This window comes from Callospermophilus lateralis, chromosome 18, assembly GCF_048772815.1.
Source record: "Callospermophilus lateralis isolate mCalLat2 chromosome 18, mCalLat2.hap1, whole genome shotgun sequence".
NCBI classification, from domain to species: domain Eukaryota; kingdom Metazoa; phylum Chordata; class Mammalia; order Rodentia; family Sciuridae; genus Callospermophilus; species Callospermophilus lateralis.
Window position 1 is genome coordinate 2,990,204 of NC_135322.1, and position 23,630 is coordinate 3,013,833.

The 23,630-nt window shown below is 57.2% G+C and overlaps 1 protein-coding gene across 2 annotated transcripts; it reads right to left on the reverse strand.

Annotated features, from left to right (window-relative positions):
- Window positions 1-7,473: 7,473 nt before the first annotated feature.
- Cacng6 (calcium voltage-gated channel auxiliary subunit gamma 6) lies at window positions 7,474-20,935 on the reverse strand. Of its 2 annotated transcripts, XM_076839044.2 has the most exons (5): window positions 20,847-20,935; window positions 19,513-19,967; window positions 16,012-16,086; window positions 14,646-14,783; window positions 7,474-7,920 (listed from the first exon to the last, which is right to left on the reverse strand). In XM_076839044.2, the coding sequence occupies exons 2-5, from the start codon at window positions 19,844-19,846 to the stop codon at window positions 7,682-7,684; spliced, it is 786 nt and encodes a 261-aa protein (XP_076695159.2). In that variant the 5' UTR covers window positions 19,847-19,967; window positions 20,847-20,935; the 3' UTR covers window positions 7,474-7,681. The 2 variants fall into 2 exon arrangements, with proteins under 2 accessions (XP_076695159.2, XP_076695158.2); XM_076839043.2 differs by having other exon boundaries at window positions 19,513-20,933.
- Window positions 20,936-23,630: the final 2,695 nt, after the last annotated feature.

The window sequence follows — 23,630 nt, forward strand, 5'->3', positions numbered from 1 at the left end:
CTGTCTGTGAAGCCCACCTCCCTGCTCAGCCCACGCACGGCCCTTCTACTTTGTAGAGCAGGGTGTCGTCGGATTGAAGGTGGCAAATAGAAGCCAGTTAGGTCTTTAAATGTGTTGTGATTTTGGACACTAAAACCAAATCAAAGACAAGGAAGTGTTGGCCACGCCTGCCCAGCTGAACTGCCACAAGCTGACCACTAAGCGAGGTCAGGGACTTTATTTCACGTGGATCTCAAAAAGATGGGGAGGAGGGCTGGAGGGCCCTCCACCTGCAGGAGGGCAGGTCCCCTGCTCCGAAGACCCTGCTGGAGGGGCTTAGGCAACAGAGACCCCTGTCGCCTCCCCTGACCCCAAGGCCAGAGACGGGTCACTTCAGGGCAATGGGTCCAGGAGCCGGGTGACCCCTTAGAGTAGCAGCCCAGTAGATCCCCGAGTTTATCCCTCCTCTCTCCCCAACCCCCTGAGTCTTGTGGTCGACATTGGCCCATCCCGCCCCAGCCCCTGGGACGTGCTTCCATAGTGTGGGTTTAGGTCCCTGTGGGAGGAGACATGCGGCATTTGTCTCGCTGCCTGGATTGTTTCGCCTGATGGAAGGTCCTCCAGGTTCATCTGTGTTGTCCAAGTGGATTCTTTTCCTTTTCTCTCTCTCTTTTTCTTGGGGTGGGGGTGGGTGCTGGGGATTGAACTCAGGGGCACCAGACCACTGGCCACACCCCAGCCCTATTCTGTATTTTATTTAGAGACAGGGTCTCACTGGGTTGCTGAGCACCTTGCTGAGTTGCTGAGGCTGGCTTTGACCTTGCCATCCTCCTGCCTCAGCCTCTGGAATCGCTGGAATGACGGGCGTGGCCTGGAAAAGTTCCCCAGTCAGCACTCCAGCTCTACCCAGTCTGCTGGTTGTCGGTCATAGGATAGCCCCACATTCTTTATTCACCACCACATATCGTCGTACCCGTATGTTCACAAACTCCTTGCTTTAAGGATCACTGTTCTTGCTTCATGTTGCTAACCTGTTTCCTTGCCTCTCTTGGTGTATTTCTCATGCTTACTTGTTTTTAATTTTTGGTCCTGGAGATTGAGCCCAGTGGCCTTCTCTCTACCCCTAGCCAAAATCCTCAGCCCTTTGTAACTTTTATCTTGAGACAGGGTCTTGCTGAGTTGCTGAGGCTAGCCTTGAACCTGTGATCCTCCTGCCTCAGCCTCCCAAATAACTGGGACTATAGGCATGTGTCACGGTCCTAGCAGCGCTTATTTTAAGTTCTTGGTCCACCTGCACCTTCTTACCCAAGCCCTGCAAAGAATGATTGCTCCTGTCTGGCTTCACCACACCCAGCAACTCCTCCAAACCCAGCTCCATACTCAGACCCTGGAAGAGAGATTGCCGCTCTGCCACAGGCTGCCCGACACTGGCCATCCCCTGGTGAGCCGTGCTGGTTCGGCATAAGTGACACTGAGTCTAGGCCATAAAAGGTGGGGACCAGGGCACTGCTGCCATTTCTACAGCAAGATGGCGGCCAATGCCGTTGCCCACCACAGGTGGAGGTGGAAGGAGGCACTTTTCTGTCTCAGTCTTCAGTGGCTCTTGCCTTACCTCTAGTGTGCACAGAGCATCCGTCAGAAAAACGTGACCCCTGTTCCTTACAGAAGCCCAGCCTCACCGGCACCGCTCCATTCCATGTCCCCATCTCCACCCCAAGCCTTTGACCCAAGTCCCCAGGACCCCCTAAAGTAGAGCAGGGGCTGAGACACGGGGCCCTGTCCTGTTCCAAAGACCCTCTTCCCTTGCCGAGGGGACAGCCACGGTGGGCGTTCACCCCGGCCGTTGTGCCCGTCTTTCACCCCGCAGCGTGCCCCCTGCCAACCTCGGGAAATGATGTGGTTACTTCGGCACCAAACTCCTTCCCCACCACAGTATTAAACTGAAATGTTTCTCCATTACTGATTTATTTTTAATTAATTGGCTTTTAGTCGACAAATAAAAACTGTACAAATTAACGGTGAACAACATGATGTTTTGAAAATGTAACGTGGGGAATGGGGAGCGCGAGCTAATTACCCCACAGCGCTCAGCTGATCAGCAATTTTTTTTTCCCTTTTGTGCTGAGAACACTTAAAATCTACTCTCCTAGGTCTTCCGCGCAGCACGCTGTTATTAACTGTAGTCACTGGGTTGCAACATCTGAGTCTTAAAGTCCCCTTCCTGCAGGCTTGTCTCAGGCGCGTCCTCGACTGACACAGCGAACACTCGTACACCACATCCTAGCTCCAAATAGCAGCAGCCGTGACCAGCAACTGCACACCTGGGCAGAGAGGCCAAGCATGGGAGGCAGGGAATCGGACAGGTATCCGCAGCCGCGTTCCGGCAGAGTCTTTCACACTAACCAGGAGGCAAAGCAGCGCCGTGACCCGATAGACTGATGGATACCCAAAGGGAAACCTGCCCTGCCCCTCCAGGACCTCCCACTGAGAGAAATGAGCGGCCACAAAGGGACAGGTCAGTCGTGGAAGCTGGAGGGGGGACCCCCGCGGCTGCTTCCTGGGCGTGGTGGCACGTGGCTGTCACCCAGTGGCTTGGGAGGCGGAGGCAGGAGGAGCTCAAGTTCATAAGCCTCCGTCCAGGCTCACTTCCAGGACCTCCCTGCCCCGCACTGTCCCTGGGAACTCTGGCCTCTCCAGCACAGCTGCAGTCACTCCTGAGAGGGCCGGTGAGGAAGGCAGAAGTAAATGACGGATCCTGAAATTAAACAGCCACGGCTTCCTCACCTGCCTGTGGCGCCCTGCCTTACCAGGCGCGTCTTAGCTCTCATGTCCCCGAGACCAAAACGCCCGACAAGAACGACTTGGAGGAGCAAAAGTTCCCGGGGCTCAGGGGTTCAGAGTCCGGTCCATGGCAGCCGCTCCCCTGCTCTGAGGCTGCGTTTGAGGGAAGGCCTCGTGGAGGTCAGCCGTCCGTCATGGGGAGTCAGGAAGCAGGGCTGGGACGGGGCCACCGGAAGACCAGTCCTTCCAGGGCAGTGACCCAGCTCCTCCGGCCACACACCCCCCGCCCACAGTGGCCACCCAGTCAGTCCATTCATACTAGGATGGACTGATGGAGGGACAGCTCTCACAGGCCAACCATGTCACCTCCAAACATCCCTGCACTGGCAGGAGCCTTGGGGACACCTCTCACCCAAACCATGACAACCATCGTCACGTCACAAAGAGCCAGCATGCGTGGCCCAGGTGTTGTGCCAGAGGCCTGCTGAAAACTTGACCTGGATTAGCTCAGTCCCAGCAATGCCACCAAATAGTAACATTGCTACCCCGTGTAACAGCTGAAACGGAGACAGAGAGGTGAAGCAAATTGTCTAAAGTCGCACGGCTAGGAAGGGATGTGCCCAGGGCCAGTTCCTCTTGTTTCCTCCCCACGAGGCCCGTGGCTTCCCCTTTCTGGGTTTGCCAAGGCCCTGGTAAGGGGGAAGCTCCGCCTCCCTCCCATCCCCCTCTGTGAAGAAGCCTGGGCCAGGTAGAGATGGACAAGTAGAAACCTGCAGACAGACATCCCGCAAATCAGTTAGCGAGCACACACACACACACACACACACACACACACACACAGGGTCGCACAGCACAGACACAAAGATTCTCAGCACAGCACCCACCAACACACAAGCCCCTGTGCACAGTCGGGACGAAACCCGGGGAAGAAATGCACACACACACACACACACACACACACACACTCACGGATACAAAGAAGCTGCAGAGACGCACCAAGCAGGCACAGCTCGAGGCCACCAAGAAGCGCGTGCCCAGAAACCTCAGCAGCACACCAGGACACCCCAGAGAGACAGAAAGGGGTGCACGCACGGCCAGCCCCACCCACACGGGCGCTGGCCTGGACCAGGTGCGTCCTGAGGGCCGAGGGCCATGGTGCTGTTGGGAGGTGCTGGCTCCGTTAGGGGGCGGGACCAGTGGGAGAAGCTGGTCATCAGGACTTGCCCTGGAAGGACAGGCAGGGCCAAGTGACCTCAGCCTGAAGCTGAGAGCCAAAATAAACCTTCCCTCCTTTTAAGCTGACTTCTTGAGTATTCTGTGACAGTGACGCAAAGCGGCCTAGCAGAGGGCGGCCGTGGTCAGCAAGGGCCGGAGACACTGCCAGACTCTCCCTCCCATCTCAGGCCTGCCGCTTCCCTCCCTGAGCCCAGGTGGGAAGGAAGTCCAGAGTGAGACCCCCACCCCGGGGCAAGACGGCTCTGGGCTTCCCTTAGCTGGGCTCCGAGTCGGAGAGGAAGGGCAGCTGCTGCGGATCTTTCCCCGGCACTTATCTCAGTTCATAATCACACACTCATTAGTGCGGAGATGTGATTAATATCTGTTTCCAACCACACGCCGTAGGCTCCACAGGGGTCCTGCTTTGCCCTCTACTGTACGCCAGGCCCGGAGTGCCACTCCATACAAGTCCCACGACCCCGTGCCAGGAGGCCCCGCGCCGCTCTGTGGGGATTATTATCGCATTTGCTCCTCACAGTGACCCTGGGAGGATGGAGAAATGGAGACATCCAGAAGCCCCCGGGTCGCTGGGGCTGAACCTGCCCCTCCGGGTCCAGGTGCTGCACCAGGAGGACATGGCCTCTGCCTGCTGGGTCCAGGAGGGGCCCATGCCCAGCTCTCTGCCCTCTGCACCCTCAGCACTGCACTGGGCACACCAGGAGCCACACCAGACGTCGGTCCAGCCGCCCACATCTCCTGGACGGCAGAGCCACGTTCTCGGTGAGGAAGACCCTTCCAACCCTGGGCAACCTATAATGACACTGCGCCTCTGTCATGTTATAGGACATGAACGCCCCATTTCCCGTAGAATATTTACAGGATACATGCGAAACACATTACAGGACATATTACGTCCCACAGTACCTGTATGAACCTGCCGGGCTCATGCTTTTGTGGGTTAAAATGGCGCAAAAGCAATATGTATTCAGAAGAAACCACACTTTGAATTTTGAAGCTGATCTCTCCCGGGGTTGGACACCTGGCGGACACCTGGTGGCAGGTCTGGGGTCACAGAGGGAAACCACCTTCTCAGCAGCATGTGTGTGGCTGGGTGGTGACATCCCTGGTGAGGTGTGTTGAATGCATGGCGGGACTCAAGATATTCCATGTCTGAACGTCTACGGGCGCAGCCGTGGCAGAGTGAGGTCACCTGCAGTGTAGTCCTGACCGAGACATTGCTGGGCACGCTCCGGGAGGTCTCAGAGGGGGATGGTAGCAGAGCAAGGGATCTTACGAGTTCTCAGGCACAGCGCAGCAGCCCGTGGGCCCGCCCAACCGGGTCGACGTTCAGGGCACACATAGGTCAAACACCATGTTATACATCTTAGATATTTACACTGTGAACAATGACACCTCATTGAAGCTGGACAAAAACCCACAAAAATGAAAGATTTAATTCAGAAAAAAACATACCCATGATTTCTCTATTTGGAGGGCTGGGTCATCTCTGTCACGAGGGATCCTTCCTAGTGCCTTCCTTTGTGACACCCCCAATCTTTCCTAACCCCCCTGACAACCACCAATCTCTTCTGTGTCTATGACTTTATCATTTCAAGAACAAGAAAATCGTGTTAACCCCTCGACCTGTCTGTGCTCAACAACTCGCCATGGCTCCCTAGTGCCCTCAGATAAAGGCCAAGTTACACAGTTGGACAGGTAGGTCTCCCCGCCTCCTCCACACTGAGACCCCTCTCTTGCCCCCTAGATCCCACTCACAGGCTCCGGCCATCTCTGGTCTCCCTCCTACCTGGAATGCCCAGAGCCCAGGAGCCCAACGCTGCCTTTTACTCTTCCTAAGACTCAAGTTAGGCGTCTGCTCCTCCCGTGCCTGAGCCCCCACTCCCCGGGGGTTCTTCCCCCTCTGGGCTTCACGGCTGGAGCCCCCACCTCCGCGCTCACCAGCTGCCCTGTGGCCCGGCCGAGCTGTGCTGGGAGGCAGGTCCAGCTCACTTTCCTGCCTGCTGTCCAGCGCAGGACTCCAGCATCAGGGATGCCAGGTGTCCCAGGAGGACCCAGCTCCCGGCCCACTGGTGGGGTTTGTCTGTGGGAAGGGACTTCCCCTTTGGAATCATCTCAGACACACGGGAAAGCTGCAAAGGCAGTCCAGAGGGGTCCCAGGTCCTCACCAGGCGTGGGTCTCCCCTGCAGTGACCCCCCACATGACCATGTTGGTCAGGCCCACGAGGCCTCCGACTGAGCCAGTGTTTCTGCGTCTGGCCTGTCCCCCAGGTCTCCTCTCGTCTAAGAGCTCCTCGGAGCTTGTTCTTCCTGACCTTGGCCATGGGCCATCTGAACCAGGGTGACGTCACCTCACTACTCTGTGCAGTAACTAGCGTGACCCATTCCAAGCTCACGGATAGCGGTGGGAGGTCTTCGTTTCCAGGGATGCCGATCCTCCCTCTTTCACACTTCCTGGCACATGTGAGGATGGTTGTGCAGAAGATCCGTGTTTGAACCCCACCTTCTCCACTGAGTATCTGTGTGACTTGGAGAAAGTTGCTTACCTGCTCTGATCCACTGTGCTTACAGCAGTCCAACCAGCCCACGGACGGCAGCTCAGCAGCACTGTGCCTGTTGCCAAGATGATGCTCATGAGACGCTCAGCCCAGCGCCCAGAACACAGGAGGTGCAAGGTGCATGGATGGGGTCTCCTAAGGGAAGAAGCTGGCCCCGACCACAGTGCCCACTCATGCCCGCTGTGAGTAGTGGGGTGGGTGGTCTGTGGCACCCACTCCTTTGTCCTGCTCCTTTGTCCTCCCAAGCCCTCCCCAGAATGCCCCTGTTATGACACCACAGTCTCCCCAGGCTTCCCGGGGACCTTTCACGACCCCACAGCTGGCCCAGCCTGTGCTCAGCCCCTGTCCCCCACCCCTGGACCCCGCGAGGCTGGGAGGGAGGGTGGTCGGGCCTCCTCCTCCGCTGCACCCTCAGGTGCCTGTCCCTCTGTGCATCTGTGTCCACATCCGCCTTTCACAGGGTCACCGGTCCTTCTGGATTCCCCCACCTGGTCACCGGGTCCCCACTGACCCTCTCTCCCCACAAGGCTGTACTCTGAGGCACTGTGGGTCGGGCCCCAGCGTGGGGACACGAGTCGACCGTCACCCACGTCACTCCTGTCTCCACGTCCCTGGGCTCCCGCGGGACTCCAGGCTGACAGGTGTGCATGGCGGGTTTCCGGGGAGGACACAGGCCGCTCCGCCCTGCCCCAGAAAGCAGGGCCACGTCACAGACTCACTCCAAATCAAAGCCGTTACATCTCCAAATCTTTAATCTCAAATCAGGTCACAGTCAGTCACAGTGAGTTAATCCCACCCGAGCTGCAGATTCAGGAGTCTCTCCGCAGGGGGACCAGTCCAGACCTGGAAAAGGAAGGCCCGACCCCCTCCGAGACCCCACCCCACCCCAGCCTCAGTCTCCCCATCAGGTCCACCAGCCCCCCCCAGGGAACCCTCAGGTGCAGAAAGCCTCTTCCTGTCCCACCCCAGGACACCAAGTCAGCCACCGAGAAGAGCGTGTTCCCAGAGGAGAAGGTGCTGGTGGGAGCAGGTGCGGGGGCCCAGGGAGGGCCAGTCCTCCAGGGGACGGGCAGGTCTTCCGGGCTGCTGGAGGAAGGGGTCACGCAGGCCTGGGAGGCACACCGGAGCCTCTAGGTGGCCGGGGGTCCTTGCTTGGGGCACAGCGACCCCCAGGGCCAGGAAGGCAGGGAGAGCAGCAGGAAGCAGCCCCCGCCCAGCAGCAGGACCAGGCCGGCCGCCACGCCGCAGCCCAGGGACCAGGAATACTCGTAGGACAGGCGCGGGACCAGGCCAGGCTCGGGGGCGGCCCCCTGCAGCAGCGCCTGCACCGCGTGGCGGAACACCTCCAGGCTGACCAGGAGCAGCAGGCCTGCGGGACAGAGAGAGGCCGCTTGTCTTGTCACCCTTCCTTAAACAGGACAGCTGGACAAGGCACATGGCACCAAGTTACCCGGGCGGTCTAAAGTACCCGGGAGGGTGCACAGATCTAGGCAGACATGGCGCCTGCCACGGGAGGCCGTGGCGCTCCTGTGGATGGGGTGGCTGAGCACCTCCTGTATCGCAGGCCCTGCTGGGGAAGTGGAGAGAAGGAACAGGACCGTCCCCAGAGGCGGAAAGCAGCCTGGTGCTGCCCACGGGTGGGCAGAGGGGTGGGGAGGGGTTGTCAGAGTTCCACCCAGAGTTTCGTATGCATGGCTGCCAATGTCCCTAATGCCACTGGCCGGCATGCTTCCAAATGGGTAAGAGGGCAACTGGCATCTTGGGTGCATCGCCTTGTGATTTTAATCAAAAAGTAAACACAGGAATCAAGAAACACAAAGTTCAAATTAAGACTCCAAGACTCGGGCACAATGGCACACGCCTGTAACCCCAGCAGCTCAGGAGGCTGAGGAAGGAGGATCGAAAGTTCAAAGCCAGCCTCGGCAACTCTGTGAGGCCCTAAGCAACTCAGCAAGACTCTGACTCTAAATAAAGTACATTTTGAAAAACGGGGACGTGGCTCAGGGGTGAAGGGCCCTGAGTTCAATCTCTTGTTACCCACCCTGCCCCCAGAAGACTCTTTCTAAAGAGTGACAGTGAAACAGCAGAACACAAGACGGAGGCAGGTGACGGCTCTCTGCCCCGGATCCACCATCCTCTCCAGGAGCGGACAGATGCTAAGCCAAGGCACCGAGGCCTGTAGACGCGAGTGTCCCTGGGAGCACAGAGGCAAAGGAGGCCAGAGCCGTGAAGGGACCAAGCTGCGACCTGGCCCCTGTGGACCTGTAGGAAGCAGCACCTGACCGGCCAGAGCTCCTGACGTGCCAGTAGTAGCCACAGTTGGCTCCAGGGTCCTGTCACATCTGAAGCACTGTTTCAGGGACGTCTGGAGTCGTCCTGCCTGACGAGCCTCGGGTCCTGCACGTCTCCAGCTGCAGGCTGCCAGGGAGCGGCCTCCCCAGGGAACACGGGAGAGTAGGTAGTTCAGAAGGTGACGCCCGGCGGGGAGAACTTCACACCAGGGGCCACGGCCAGGGTGGGCGGGCGCCTCAGATGGTGGGCGTCACCAAGAGCCGCTTGAGCCCAGGGACAGAAAGGAGCAGGCCACACAGAAGACTGAGCAGCTGGCTCCAAGCAGAGGGAGCAGCTGGCTCCTAGGCCGCACACTTGAGGGAAAGAAAGGGCGGTCACTGTGGACGGAACAGGGTGGGTGGGGCCGAGGTGGCAAAGGGGCTGCAGAGTCTTGTGAACCGCCAGACAGCACCCCCGGGCCGGAGGCCACTGCCTCCCTTCTCCACCCGACTCCTCCATCTTTTAAACCTGGGGCCTGGGGACGCAGCCTGGAGCCCGCGCAGCCCCTCCCCTGGGCTGACACGGGCTCATTCAGCAGCCCCAGTGGGGTGGCGGGTACAAGGGCTTGACACACAGATGAGACCAGCCAAGTCCCCGTGCCCCCGAGCTTCATCCAGTGATGAACGGTCAGCTAAAGGTCACATGTTGGAGTCCCAACCCCGAGTCCCCAGAACATGGCCACATCTGGAAGTGATTAAAGTAAGGCTGCCAGAAAGGACTGCAATCCAGTACGACTGGGTCTTCCTCCTCAGAGACGGAGGTGTGGGCAGCTGGCCACAGGCAGGGCGGAGGCCCAGCCCAGGCCCTGCGGGGGCCCAGAGGAGGCCCTGTGGAGGCTCAGTGGAGGCCCTGTGGAAGCTCAGCAGAGGCCCAGCAGAGGCTCTTGGAGGCCCTCCACCCCTATGGAGGCCCTGTGGAGGCCCAGTGGAGGCCCTGTGGAGGCCCAGCAGAGGCCCAGCAGAGGCCCTGTGGAGGCCCAGAGGAGGCCCTGTGGAGGCTCAGTGGAGGCCCTGTGGAAGCTCAGCAGAGGCCCAGCAGAGGCTCTTGGAGGCCCTCCACCCCTATGGAGGCCCTGTGGAGGCCCTGTGGAGGCCCAGTGGAGACCCAGTGGAGGCCCTGTGGAGGCCCAGTAGAGGCCCAGCAGAGGCCCTGTGGAGGCCCAGCAGAGGCCCTGTGGAGGCCCAGAGGAGGCCCAGAGGAGGGACAACATGTTTTCCTCACACTCTACTTCTCCTCCGTGGCAGCTCCTCACCGCTGGTGATTAACAACAATGGATCCACATGAGACTGTCCTAGTGCCATCTCACCCCAGCCCTAAACCCTCTGAGGGCACACGCCCACCTGGCACAGCCCTGAATCCTCAAAGGACACTGACACAGACATTTAGGAAAAGACATGCTATCTGCTGTGCCTGCCTCTCTGTCTACAGAGACACCTCCCCCGCCCCCCGCCCACCGCCCATCCGGACACCCAGCATGACCACACAGTGTCAGGGCCACCTCGCCTGGTGTCAGGGCCACCTCGCCTCCGCCTGGTTGCACAACCCACAGGACACATCCAACACTCGAATAAAACACTTGGAGGCGCCCTCAGGGAGAAGGCAGGTGTGAGCGCCCCAGCGCCCGCCCCCGCGAGCTGAACAGTCCACAGTAAGGTGTCCTCTGACTCACGTTCCCTGGGGTGGGGCTGAGCAGGGCACCCAGCAAAGACCTGGCTGATGGCCCAGAGGGCGGACAGTGGAGGGAGGAGGAGTGACGGGTCTCTGTAAGGCTCCGAGGGCGGCAGGAAGGGTGAACACCTGATGGGTGGACCCTTGGAAGGTCAGGGTTGACGCGAGGTGACCCCCAAAAGCTCACGTGTGAGACAGTGAAAGAGGTTCGAGGAGAAATGATTGGCTTGTGGGAGCCCCGACCCACTCAGTGAACTCACCCCCGTGGGGTTGACAGAGTGGTGACTGGGGCCAAGGGCGAGGCTGGAGGAGGTGCCTTCGGGGTCCTGCCTTTGGGTAGATGTCTGTGTCTGGAGAGGGGCGTCTCTGCCTCCTGGTCCCCCTGACGTGCGGGGCGTCCCTCAGCCACTCTCCTCCAGGATGCCCTGCCTCCCCTCGAGCCCCGACGAAGGGAGCTGACCTTCTAGGGACTGAGACCTCTGCCACCGTGAGCCCCAAATGGACTTTTCCTCCTCTGCGGTTGTTCTGCTCGGGTCTTTTAGTCACGGGTGTGAAAATCTGAATAAAGCAAGGGAGTTCTGGATGTGAGGAGACTTAAGTCAGGGATGGGAAGAGTTTGCCCAGATCACAAGCGGTCTCCAATCCAGACACGCTCTTTCCCTGCTGTCCCCGCCGTCCCGTCCCAGCACACCCCTCTCCAAGGCGGGTCACAGTGGCCCTCTCTCAGGACCTCAAGTTCACCAAGCTCTCTTCTCCTTGCTTAACTCTGATGTGACATCGTTGATGTCACTGCCTCGGACAGGCTGCCCAACTCCCCATATGGAATCAGGTGCTCTTATTGCTCACTCTCGTGGGGACGCTCCTTGTCCTTCATGTCACCGACTATGGCTTCTAACTGTGGGGTTGCTGTGCGGCTCCTGTCTGAGTCGTCAGACTCGTCAGCATGGCGACAGGCACCGTTCTGCACTGTTAGGATACTGCCTCCAGACATCTGCTGTGTTCACGCATGTGCAACACATGTATCATGTATGTGTGTAGATGTGTAGATATGCACTTATTCATTGTATCACAGTAAATTAAATGAACTAGCAAATAGAAGAAAGGAAGGAAAGGGAATGACTGAATTTCCCCCTCTACCTAGGGAGATCTCTAAGGCGACGAATAAAACACGGCAATACTCTTCTCCATTTGTGTGGCTCTTGAGCACCCACACGCCTTCCAGGCCTCTACCTCACGTGTTCATAGAGGCTACTGTGTGCACTTTTGCTAGACTTGCCTTGATGTATGCTCTGATCTTCATTCTGTTCTGCAAACTTCCCTAATGCTTTATAGCCTTTGCCCATTTTATTTCACCATCACCTTGACAACTACCACCACCACCACCACCACCATCACTAACATTACCACCACCACCACCACTAACAATACCACCATCATAATCCCTACCACCTCCATCACAACTGCCACCATAACCACCACCATACCATCGCTGTTACCAGAACATAACACCACCATCACCCCTACCATCACCATCACCACCAACACCATCACCATCACCACCAACACCATCACCATTACCACCACCACCACCATTACCACCACCACCACCATTACCACCACTACCACCACTACCATCAATCACCACCACCATCACCATCACCACCAACACCATCACCATTACCACCACCACCACCATTACCACCACTACCACCATCACCACCACTACCACCACTACCATCAATCACCACCACCATCACCATCACCACCAACACCATCACCATCACCACCAACACCATCACCACCAACACCATCACATCACCACCAACACCATCACCACCATTACCACCACCACCACCACTACCATCACTACCACCACTACCATCAATCACCACCACCATCACCATCACCACCAACACCATCACCATTACCACCACTACCACCACTACCATCACCATCACCACCAACACCATCACCATCACTACCAACACCATCACCATCACCACCAACACCACCATTACCACCACTACCACCACTACCACCACTACCACCACCATTACCACCACCACCACCACTACCACCACTACCACCACTACCATCAATCACCACCACCACCACTACCATCACCACCAACACCATCACCATCACCATCACCACCAACACCATCACCATCACCACCAACACCACCATTACCACCACTACCACCACTACCACCACTACCACCACCATTACCACCACCACCACCACTACCACCACTACCATCAATCACCACCACCACCACTACCATCACCACCAACACCATCACCATCACCATCACCACCAACACCATCACCATCACCACCAACACCATCACCATCACCACCAACACCATCACCATTACCACCACTACCACCACTACCATCAATCACCACCACCATCACCATCACCACCAACACCATCACCATCACCACCAACACCATCACCATCACCTGTTGCCATTACAACTGTCACCACTGTACCTTGGATAATTCCCATCATCCTTCAATTATCAGCTCAACTATTGCTTTCTAGATCAGTTATTCTGCCACATACCACCACCACAGAAAGTCCCCTTAATATGCTTTATGGTAACTCTCATCGCCAATTCAGTTGAATCATGACTTATGTAATTATTAGTCATACTCTTTTTTTCTGCCCAAATTGAGGCCCTTTGATAGCAGATTAGTTTTGTATCTATCTCTAGCCCCTACCATGCCTGGATCATAGTAGATGCTCATAAACACTCAAAGAAAGGAAGTGTAATCAATGATTTTTCTTTCCACCTGAGAAAAGTTTGATTCAACAAGGCAACTAAGGCCCAGAAGATGAATGGAACTTTCCCAGGGTCAAATACTGATTCAGGACCCAGACTGAGACAAAAGCTGACCACTGACTCCCCGGCTGTGCCTTCGTCTCACCATACCGTGCTGAGCCCACACCTCAGGAAAGTACTCCCCGAGGTGCCAAGTGTGTGCAGTGAGAGAGGCGAGCTTGGAGAAGGTGGCCCAGGCTCAAGCCCACCTCTGTCCTCACTGTGTGAGTCTGAAAAACTCACCTGCCTCTTCTGAGCTTCAGTGTTCTCAACTACAGAATGAAGAACAGTAAGCTCTACCTACCGAATTTCTCCACATAATTGTCATGGATTTTATGCCAATTATTATTATTATTAATTTTTTTTTTTTTGCAAAAAAGTCTGGTGCAACCATCATGTGAAGCTTTTCTTTTTGTAAAAACAGTGCTGGCATTACTTAAAAGTAACTTTATTCTAAGCTAGCTGTCTTTGTGTAAGTTTGGGATGCACAGGATGCTCGTGAACATAGGTTAATGCAGAGGTGATGGTTATGCAGTTAAACACAGCAGCAGGCCTGGGTAATCTGAGCTAGATGTACAATAAACTGAAGTCTTTGTTACTGTCAAGGGCCACATTTCCTATGATGCAGTATTTTTTCTGGACCTTCAACTCCAAAAATGCAAGAGTCCTTGCAGACCCCAGGCCCCAGGTCCAAATCTCAAGGCCTGTGTGGAGATCCTCCAAATCCCAGCCAACCACCAGGCTTGAACTCTGCCACCTTTGAGCCTGATACAGCCCTTGGGTTTCCCAACATCAGAGCACACAGCAGTGCCTGCAGACCTCCCCACCCCACGATACAACAGTGCTGGGATTCCAGGTCCAAACCCAAAAAGGTATTTGGGGAGTAGTCCAAGCTAGCAACAGGCTTGGAGCTGTCCTGTGGCTGAGACTTCTAGGGCCCTGGGGCTCCCTCCTGCTCCTGGCATGCGGCAGTGCTTGGGGTTCCCACCCCTAAGCATGCAACAATCCTTGGAGACTCAGGTCCAGATCAAAATGGTATTTGTAGACTGCCCAATCCTCAGCCAACAAAAGGGCTTGGAATTCCTCCATCTTTGAGCCCATCATGGCCCTTGGGCTCCCCTCAAATCCCAGCATGCAGCAGTGCATGGAGATCCCACCTCCCAGCATGCAATTGTGTGTACAGACCCCGCTTCCCAGCATGCAATTGTAATTCTTGGGGATCCCCCTCCCAGCATGCAATGCCCTCCGCCCAGGCTCTCCGCCCTCACCTGAGAGGACAAAGCAGACAGCTCCAACTCGGAGCAGGAACTCGGCACCTTTACTGAGCACCATGATGACACAGAGACAGCCCAAGGCCATGACCACCAGGCCCAGCACGGCTATCACCGCAGCGGCGATGTTCACCTCTGCAAGGGGAGAGGGGAGAAGCAGAGATCAGAGAGAGAGAACAAGAGGTTTCCTTTACAGGGGCCCAGGGTCAGGAAGATGGATGATTCAGGACTGTAGAAAAGTTGTCAAGTCGGTTGCCCAGTCCAGTCCAATAACTATCCTGTTGAAGAAACTAAGACTCAGAGAGGGTCAGTTACTTGCTTAAGGCCACAGAGCAGAAGGCACAAAGCCTGGGTTTTAGAAGGAGATGTGATCATTACTGATCATTACTATCGTCTGGTCATCATTTGTACATTACAGGGGAATGGCCCAGAACCCTACTTGGGTGGGCCGTGTGCTTGGCACACACAGGTGGGCCACAGGTGAGCACCAGGATGATGCCACCGTCCCAGAAGTACACAGTGACCCCACTGTGCTCACCCAGCACGGAGGTGAGACAGAACAGGTGGAGAAGGCCGGGAACCACTGCTTACAGGTAGTGAGGGGTCACTGCAAGCCCTGGGCTCTGGAAGCCTCTAGAAGCCTTGTCTCATGAAATCCTTATAGAAGCCAGATTCATGTCAGGATCCCAATCCCTGTGCTGGTGGGGACACCCCGTGCTTAGAGCAGAAAGGACAAAGTCCTCAGAGGGGCATGGTCCAGCGCGGTGGCAGCTGCTAACCACACGTGGGCTTTTACTTTTAACGTGACAAATGGAACAAAATTCAACACTCCCCTGTGACAGCAGCCACATGCCAAGTGTGCAGGATGGGTCCCAAAGTAGAGCATTTTCATCTCCACAGGGGATTCTGGGCAGTGCCCTTCTACAGTAAGATTTGTTTGGGTTCGAATCCTGCCTCTGCCACTTCCTGGGCGAGCTTGCTTCTACCTTCTCTGGGCTTGTTATCTCCTGCGGAGGAGGAAGACACGCTTGTGCCCTGCAGTCATGCCAAGGACTGGAGGTCATCCGGACATAATGCCCAGGGTGGGGCTTACCGATCCCAAGCGCCCGTTCATGAGATGCTAGAGTGCTGTCCTCAGAGAGGGACTGCCCAGTCACGTGGCCTGTGGCTTGGGCAAGGTGAGGGGTCACAGCATCAGGCCCAGGGTCTGGAGAATCTGCACCACCAGTTCCCAGAGACGGGCGTCCACGGACCCCAGAGCTGAGCCCATCACCCCGGGCAGAGTGGCGGAGGAGCGCTGCCACCAGCCGTCCCTGAGCGTGGCCAGCACCCAGACCCTCGTCACAGCGTGAAACCTGCTCACCTTTCTTTGTGGTTCTCTGGAAGATGCGGGCGTTCTCCCCCGTGGTGAAGAATTTAAAGTAGGTGCAGTTTGCTTCTGTGAGAGCAGGAGAGAGAAGGGGGAGGGAGGTGACGTCAGGCGCTGTGTGTCTTTCCAGGGTGGACCCTTAACAGAGCTCAGAGGGGCCTTAAAAGAGGGCCTTAGCATCCCTGGTGCCGAGGAGAGGGAAACGCCTCTTGGCAGCCCAGGCCGCCCGGGGATTCCCGCCCCTGCAGAGGACTAGATCCATGGCCTCAAGTGGGCCATTAACTGTCTCTGGGCGTCCGGTGCTTCCTCTTTAACAGGAGGTGATAATCTCTTTCCTGGCTCCTTCCTGCAGGTTTGTTGAGGGTCAAGTGGGATTAGAGAGGGACAGCCACTTTACTCAACAAAGGGCACCAAGAAGCAGGTCGTGGGAGGCTAACAGAAGAGGGGGTCCTCCCTCCCACCTGAATCCAAAGAGCCCCTGCAGGCTGCTGTCCGAGGCGCCCCTCTGCACAGGGCACAAGCCCCGCCTGGCCGCTGGCAGCAGAGGAGCCTGGAGAACCCGCGGCACAGGAAGAGCTCCGCTCCAGCAGGAGCCAGAGAAACGCACTTGAGCCAGCAAGGAGGGGCCACTTTGGATCAATTAGATGGGTGAATATTAAAAGGGCAGCAGCAAGCGGAAACAACCAGCAGTGAGGCTGTCCTGGGCTTTGGGGGAAGGACCAGACACGCTTTATGGAGTGTGTCACAGTCCAGCGCTCCATGATGGCCATCAGTGGAGAATGGGCCCCTGTAGGACGGAGGTCCTTAAGATGACCTCACCCAGCAAGGTCGTAGTCCTCCGAGCCTGAGTGAGCACACTCTGCGATGATCTCACAACAACGAAATCCACTAAGGATGCATTGCTCAGAACATGTCCCCCTCGCGGCGTGACGCCTGAGCGAGGTTGATACCCCGGGACCTGGCTGTTTCATTTCTGGGTCTGCACCCAGGAAAAAGCACATACAGGGACACAGGTGTGGGTGTTCACTGCGGCATCATTTATAAATAACAGCGCAGGAATGACCCAGGTGTCTCTCTCTCAAGGACAGTCATATACATGAGGGGACACTCCCTGTGGAAAGCTCTGCAGAACGCAGTAGCCATGAACTACGATAACAAAGGCGGGAAGACTTGAGAGAGGGTGTTGAGCAAGGAAAGTCGAATGAAGCTGATTAAAGAGCAGGATAAAATCTACAGCATGACATCATTTATGCAAGTCAACACACACAGGTGTGTAGAAACTGACTCTGCTCTCCAGGTCGAATGCGTTGTCAAACACCTGAAAGAGCTGAGTCAGGAAGGAGTGAAAAAGAACCAGGTTATTAAACACAGCACAGGAAGGATCTTCCGGGTCATGATCTGAGGACCTGAACCTGGGAGTGGGATTCGTTTGATGTTGTGTATTTTGTGTCCGAGAAACTTTAACAAAGGAAAAGAACTTTCTGAACTGCATTTTAGAGGCAGATCTCCCCTCAGGGTTCTCCCAGTCAGAACGCTCTTGTTCTACAGGTGGGGAAACTGAGGCTAGGGAGGGGGAGGTGTGAGACCCACAGGAGTAAAGGACCCCCGAGGGGGACCATGCGGCCTGCAGAAGTGAAGAGGATATGGAGGGACGAGAGACACCCCTGCGTCCAGTGAGCTAGAGTGGGCGCCCCCTGGAGCACTGGGGGAGGGGAGGGACATGCAGTGTCCAGCAAGGGGTAGTGACAGGTACGATCCTGATCCTGCAGCGGCAAGGGTACGGTGCTTCCTGCCACAGGGTGGGGTGCAGCGGGTGGAGAAGCCTACATCCCTAGGGAAGGGTGAAGGTCCTGCTGGGGCAGTGTGGGCTGTGGGGTGTCCCACTCTGGCTAGGAATGACTCAGGACTTCTGGCTTCTTGACCCCCAGGGGATATGGCAAATCCCATCTGAAAAACCACGGGTGTGAGGCAGCTGTCACCGCCAAGGGACATGAGTCATTCCACTTCTCAGACATAAGGAGACTCTGAGAGGTCCTGCACGGGTGATGGTCAGAGCCCTATAAGGAGGGCAAGTCCCTCCTGGCCACCAGAGGGGACAGCAAGAGATGTGAGGAGCCCCATCTTCTTTTTAGTGAGGTCAGGACACCCCTCTGGCATAGTGAGGAGCCATGGAAACTCCTTATGGACGAGTGAGGTGGGACACAGCAGCACGGCTCTCAGGAGCAGGGATAGCCAAGATTCAAACCCCACGTAACTCGCCCGGTTCACAGGCTGAGCCACTGAGGTCCCTCGCGCCTCCTGGTTGCCCTCGGTGGAACGGACCTGATGATAACTACTCACGGGGCTGGCAGGACAGCTGATGAATCCATGCACATCGACTCTCTAGAACAGAGCCAGGAACTGCGTACTCATCTCATATTTTTATTACTGGGGAATCCCGCTTGGCGGAAGCTTGAGATCACCCTGCTCAAGACCCTGAGGGGTGACAGCTCATCTACAGAAGTGATGTGACTAAGATGGTCTTCTGGACAGCAGAGGATGCCTGGTGCCCACTTGCTAGGAAAGGCTTAGGACAGCCTTATTTGGACCCTATGGATAAATCCACCTGGAGAAGTAACAGAGGACAGAAACCCCATCTGGAGCCCAGAAGGGCAGGATCCTTTCTGAGGGATGCTGCGATTGTGGGGCATTCTGTGGATGGCATTGCTGGATACCCCACATGGGCAATCACACAGGTGGCATCCTGAATGGACAGAGGGGAGATGCCTAAGATGTTTTCTTTGGGTGGGTAGAGAAGTGCGCTCCTGCCCAGTTCTCATGAAGAAGGCCTGCTGGGACAGGTAAAAGGCATGGCATGTGAGAGCTAAGGGACAGCCCTCTGGCACAGCTGCAATGAAAGAACTACTGTAGGGAAGGCGAGGGGCGTGGAGAGTCTGCAGAGAAAGTGAGAAGGGCCAGAGCTACAGTCAGGCCTCCAGAGGGGAGAGGGGCAGGAATGAATGGTGCCAGAGCACAAGGCCCTTCATTTGGCAAATTCACAGGGAGTGAACCTGCACAGATTCTACACTGGGGTGGGCAGCAGGGCGGTCTGTCTGCCCAGAGCTCGCAGCCAGGGAGTCCGTCTGTCTCCAGGGGGAAGACTGTCTGGGACGCAGGCTCTCTGTGGGCACATGCACAGGGGTGCAGGCATCTCGGGGGTGTGAGTGGGGATGTGCTGTCAGAAGTGCTCAGGCTCTCTGAAGACACCAGCTGGGTGTGGGGGCACAGGCTGGTAATGGGGTACAGGCCGGAAGACAAGCTCTGACGCACAGGTCCCCTGGGGACAAGCCAGTTAGGAACATGGGCCAGGTCTGGGTGCCCTCGTCTGTCTCTGAGAGCCCAGGCAGATCTGTGCCCAGGTCTTTCTGGGGTGCAAGCTCTCTCCTGGGGGCCCAGGTTCTTTCTGGGGCGTGGCTTTCTCAGTCTCTCTACCTGGGTCAGGGCATGGCCTCTCACCTCCAGGCAGCTCGGCAGGGCCACAGGTCTCACGGCCCTCGGGCACATCCGCCAGCCACAGTCGCTTGGTGCACACCTTCCACAGTCCCAGGTGGGCGGCGTCACAGACGGCACTGCTGTTGGCCTTGTAGGTGTTGAGCTCCACCCAGAACTCTGTGCCCACGGCCAGCACGGCCAGTGTGGCACCTATGGAGACCACCAGCAGCACCAGCTTAATCTTCCCCTCTTGCTCTGGTGTCAGGAGGACTCCCTTCTGCCCCTGGGCCCGCCGCCGGCCTGCAGCGGCCCGCCTCCGGTCCTCCTCTTGCATGAAGAAGTTGGACCACATCATCATCCTGGCTGCAGATGGGGCTCAGGGAGGTCCAAGCAGGCAGAGCTGAGGAGGGGTCCTGAGGGGCGGGAGGAGGGGCCTGGCACAGCCTGGGACCTTGAAGGGAGCCGGGGCTCAGTGGGTGCTGGATGATGAGAGAGGAAGAGCTGAACCTCAGATGGTGGAGTCAGGTGCCCTCGGGGCTCGGAAGTTGAGAAACCTAGACCCCAGGCAGGGGAAGCCTCCCAGGAGGAGCCGGGGCTGCTCCCGGAACTCAGCAGAGAACCAGGCCCTGAGAAGGCAGGGGTCCTGAGGCTCACCTCACCAGGGGGGCGCCTGGGGGTGCAGTGGCAGGAGAACCGAGCACCCACCGGAGCTCAGAGGCACTCCTCTGGGGTCTCCACTAGGGCTCCGAGTCTGGGGTGCCCAGAAAAGGGAGCTGAGCCCTGCTGTGTGTTTGAGATGTGGCCCCGGATCCTCTGGGCTCAGAGTTTGAGGAGGGAGGACTTGGGGCCCCTCTGGGGAACAGAAGGGGAAGAGCTAGGTCTGGGTCTCAGAGAAGCCAGGGAGCCCCAGCATTCACAGCAGATCAGCGGGATTCAGAGGAATTCTGGGGGTCCCCTGGAATTCAGCAAAAGGGAAACGGAGTCTCCCCTAGTTGCTCAAAAGATCCAAGAAGCCCGATACTCCCTGCCGAGGTCCAGAAGGGACCGTGGCTGGGCGTTCATAAAGGAGTCTGGGGTACGCCCGCTGCTCAGAGGGGAATCGCGAATCCCCCCTGGGTTCAGCTTGAGGAGCTGTGGTCCTCACTGAGGCTCAGAAACCAGGGGCAAGGTATCCTGGACTTCACGGGACTCTTGGGACCCAGAAGGGACTCAGTCCCTTTGCGATCACTCTGCTCCCCCTCCCCCGGGCTCCCAGGGCCTGCCAGGCTGCGAGGGCTCTTGGCTCAGCTCCAGGCCTCGCGCCCCCCTCGGGCCTCCCACCCCGGCCTCCTGGGCAGGGGCCCCGCTCGCTCTCCTGCCTCGGCGCCGCGCCGACCCCAGCTCCGCAACGCCTCGACCCGTCGGCTCTGCTCGGCCTCCCGCTCGGCCTCCGCCCGCTGGTCCGTCCGCCGGCCTCGCCCCGCCCGCCCATCCCCTCGCCCTCCGGGCTATTTCGGGATCGACCCGTAAATAACACCCGCACCTGTCGCCGGCGCCTGTTGCCATAGGGATCCCGGGTATTTTAAGGGGACAACCCGGGCGGGGTGGGGGAGAGGAGGGGCTGGGACTGGTCTTAAAGCCGCTCAAGCCCAGAGTTCGATTTCCTGAAGGGTCAAGGGCGGGGCTGAAAGTCCCAACCACAGCCTCCCACATGGGGAGACAGAACCGGACAATGGAACCAGCAGGCAGGGCTGGGAAGCTGGAGTGCTGTGTCACTAGGACAGAAGGGGCTGAGGGGGTAGGCACTGGGCCTGGACCCTGGGTCTGAGGGAGGAGGCTGGGCCTGGAGGAGGGGGACTGGGGCCTGGACCCTTGGCCTGAGGGAGATGGGCCAGAACCCAGGGTCTTAAAAGGATGGATGGATTCTGGGGGCTTGGCCCTCAGATCCCAGGAGATAAATGGGTGAGGGAAGGGCCAGGCTTGGGGACACGTGAACCACGGCAGCCATCCTCTTCATTAATTTATTTTCAGGGCACCCCTGGGGACCTTCCATGCAGTTTCAGCTCCCCCAGGAGCAGGGGCAGGGACAGCCGTGTGGCATGGCAGCAGGGCCTGGTCATCACCCCTCACCCCCTCCCTCAGCCCTTCTGCAGACTGCCCAGGTGGGACCCACCTGCCATCAACCTCCACCCAGGATGCTGCTCCAGGTAGGCCGGATGCCAGCTGACCAGGGCTCTGGGGCACCCCTCCCTGCCTGCCCCTGCTCTGTACTCTTCCCTTGGAGCCCCCAGTGCCCTGGGATGCGACTGTCTGCTTAGGTGTCTGGCTCTCCCACCAGACTGGGTCAGGGGTCAGGGCAACCTCTGCACCACCCAGCTCATGGCCAGGTACACAGGCAGCCTTGTAAAGTGTGGTAGGTGACGTGAATGAACAAGTGAGCCGAGGACTGGCCAGTGAACTGCCATGAGGAAGCACCGGCCTCACCCCCATGGAGCTGGGAAGGTACCTGCTTCCCCCAGCAGAGCACACCTCCCTCTGTATTCTGCTGCCTTTCTCCCTCAGGGGCACACACAGCTCTTTGATCACAGGTTCTGGCAACTGGGAGTCTGAATGAACTTTCGTTTCAGAAAATAAAGGAAACCTCTTCTTTCCCTTTGCTTTGCTGGAGAGTCCCGGAGCCTGCATGAGCAGCAGCAAAGGACAGAAGAGGCCTGGCTGGGGTCCTCCGGACTCTGTTCACCACCCCTGAACTCTCTCGCTGGCCGGGGTCATTTTAATTGCCTCTATTCCCTTTCCCTCTTCCCCGGTAAGGGCTTCTGACCCTGCCCCTGAGCTGAAGTGAGCTCTGTCCAGATCATCAGCCAGGATCACTCAGCCAACCTACTGGTCACTTGCTCCCAGATCTTCTCGGATTCCGCAGCAGCTTCCGCACAGCTGGCCCCTCCTTCTCCATATACATATGTGTGTTTTTTAGTTGTAGATGGACCTTTATTTTATGTATTTATTTGCAGTGCTGAGAACCAAACCCAGAGCCTTCCATATACCAGGCAAGCGCTCCACCACGGAGCCAAACCCCAGCCCCCTCCTCCTCCTCTTAAAATGCTTGTGCTTAGGCCCTCAAGGACTCTCCTGCTTCCTGCCAGCCTCCGGTCACTCCTTCTTGGCTCCCTTTGCTACCTGCTCTTCTCCCCCAGTGTAGATGTCCCCCCAAGACTCTTGCCAGGGTCACTCTACCTGCACGCAGCTGCTAAGTTACCATCCCATTCTGTGGCTTTCCATGCCTCCATCTGCTGACGTTTCCAAGACTTGTATTTCCAGCCACGATCTTTTAACCACTCCTATCTGATGTCTCCAACTGGTTACTCCATACTCGGACTTGGACTTACTTCCCAAAGGCATCCCCACCTGACACATCCCTACAACAACCCTGGATTCCTACCACCAAACCCTGCCTCCCCCTTCCTGGCGACAGCACCCACCTGGAGAATCCTCTCTCCCCTTCCCTGGGCTTCATTACCTCCCTGAACAGCCAGCTTGCCACCACTGTAGGCATCACCTCCAAAATCCCAACCCCTGCTTCTGCTTTTGACCCCCAAGTCTATTCCCAGCACAACACCACAATTCTGCTATTGTTTTGTTTAAACAAAAATATGATCCCAGCATGCCTGTGCTCAGAGCTCCCCACGGCTTCTCATCAAACCTAGAATAAAGTTCAAATTCCTTCCCAGGCTACAAGGCCCGAGCTGCCCTCTGCACTTTGGACTTCTTACCCAGTCAACTAGCCCTTGTTTATTCTGCTCACAAAGGCCTCCTTGGAAGTCTGGTTTTACTCAGGCTTCTTCTGCCACCTTTGGTGGCCAGGGTTCCTGTCCTGAGCCCTTCTCTCCTCCCCTGCCCTCTCAGAATGCACATTTCTGTTCAAACATTACTTGGCAGTCAGGACCTCTTGACGCAGCTTATCTAGTCACCCTGCTTCATTTCTGAAGCATTCTTCAGTGTGTATTGCACGTGCCTCCTGGGAGCCCAGGGAGAGCAGGCCCTTGTCAGCTCACCACCATACCCCTGTGGGCCTAGACTGGGCCTTGAACAGGTCAGCGCTCGGCAATTCTCCAATACTGTGAAGGCTTGCACATCTTGTTTTCAGTTTCTCCCTCTTGGAATCT

Bases quoted from the DNA above. Each gene is read 5' to 3' on its own strand.
- Cacng6 (XM_076839044.2), bottom strand. From the start codon at position 19,846: ATGATGATGTGGTCCAACTTCTTCATGCAAGAGGAGGACCGGAGGCGG. The intron at 16,087-19,512 runs GTGAGAGGCCAT...CTGCTCTCACAG, and splicing joins CCCTGCCGAGCTGCCTGGAG to AAGCAAACTGCACCTACTTT. The intron at 14,784-16,011 runs GTGAGCAGGTTT...CTCCCCTTGCAG, and splicing joins CCAGAGAACCACAAAGAAAG to AGGTGAACATCGCCGCTGCG.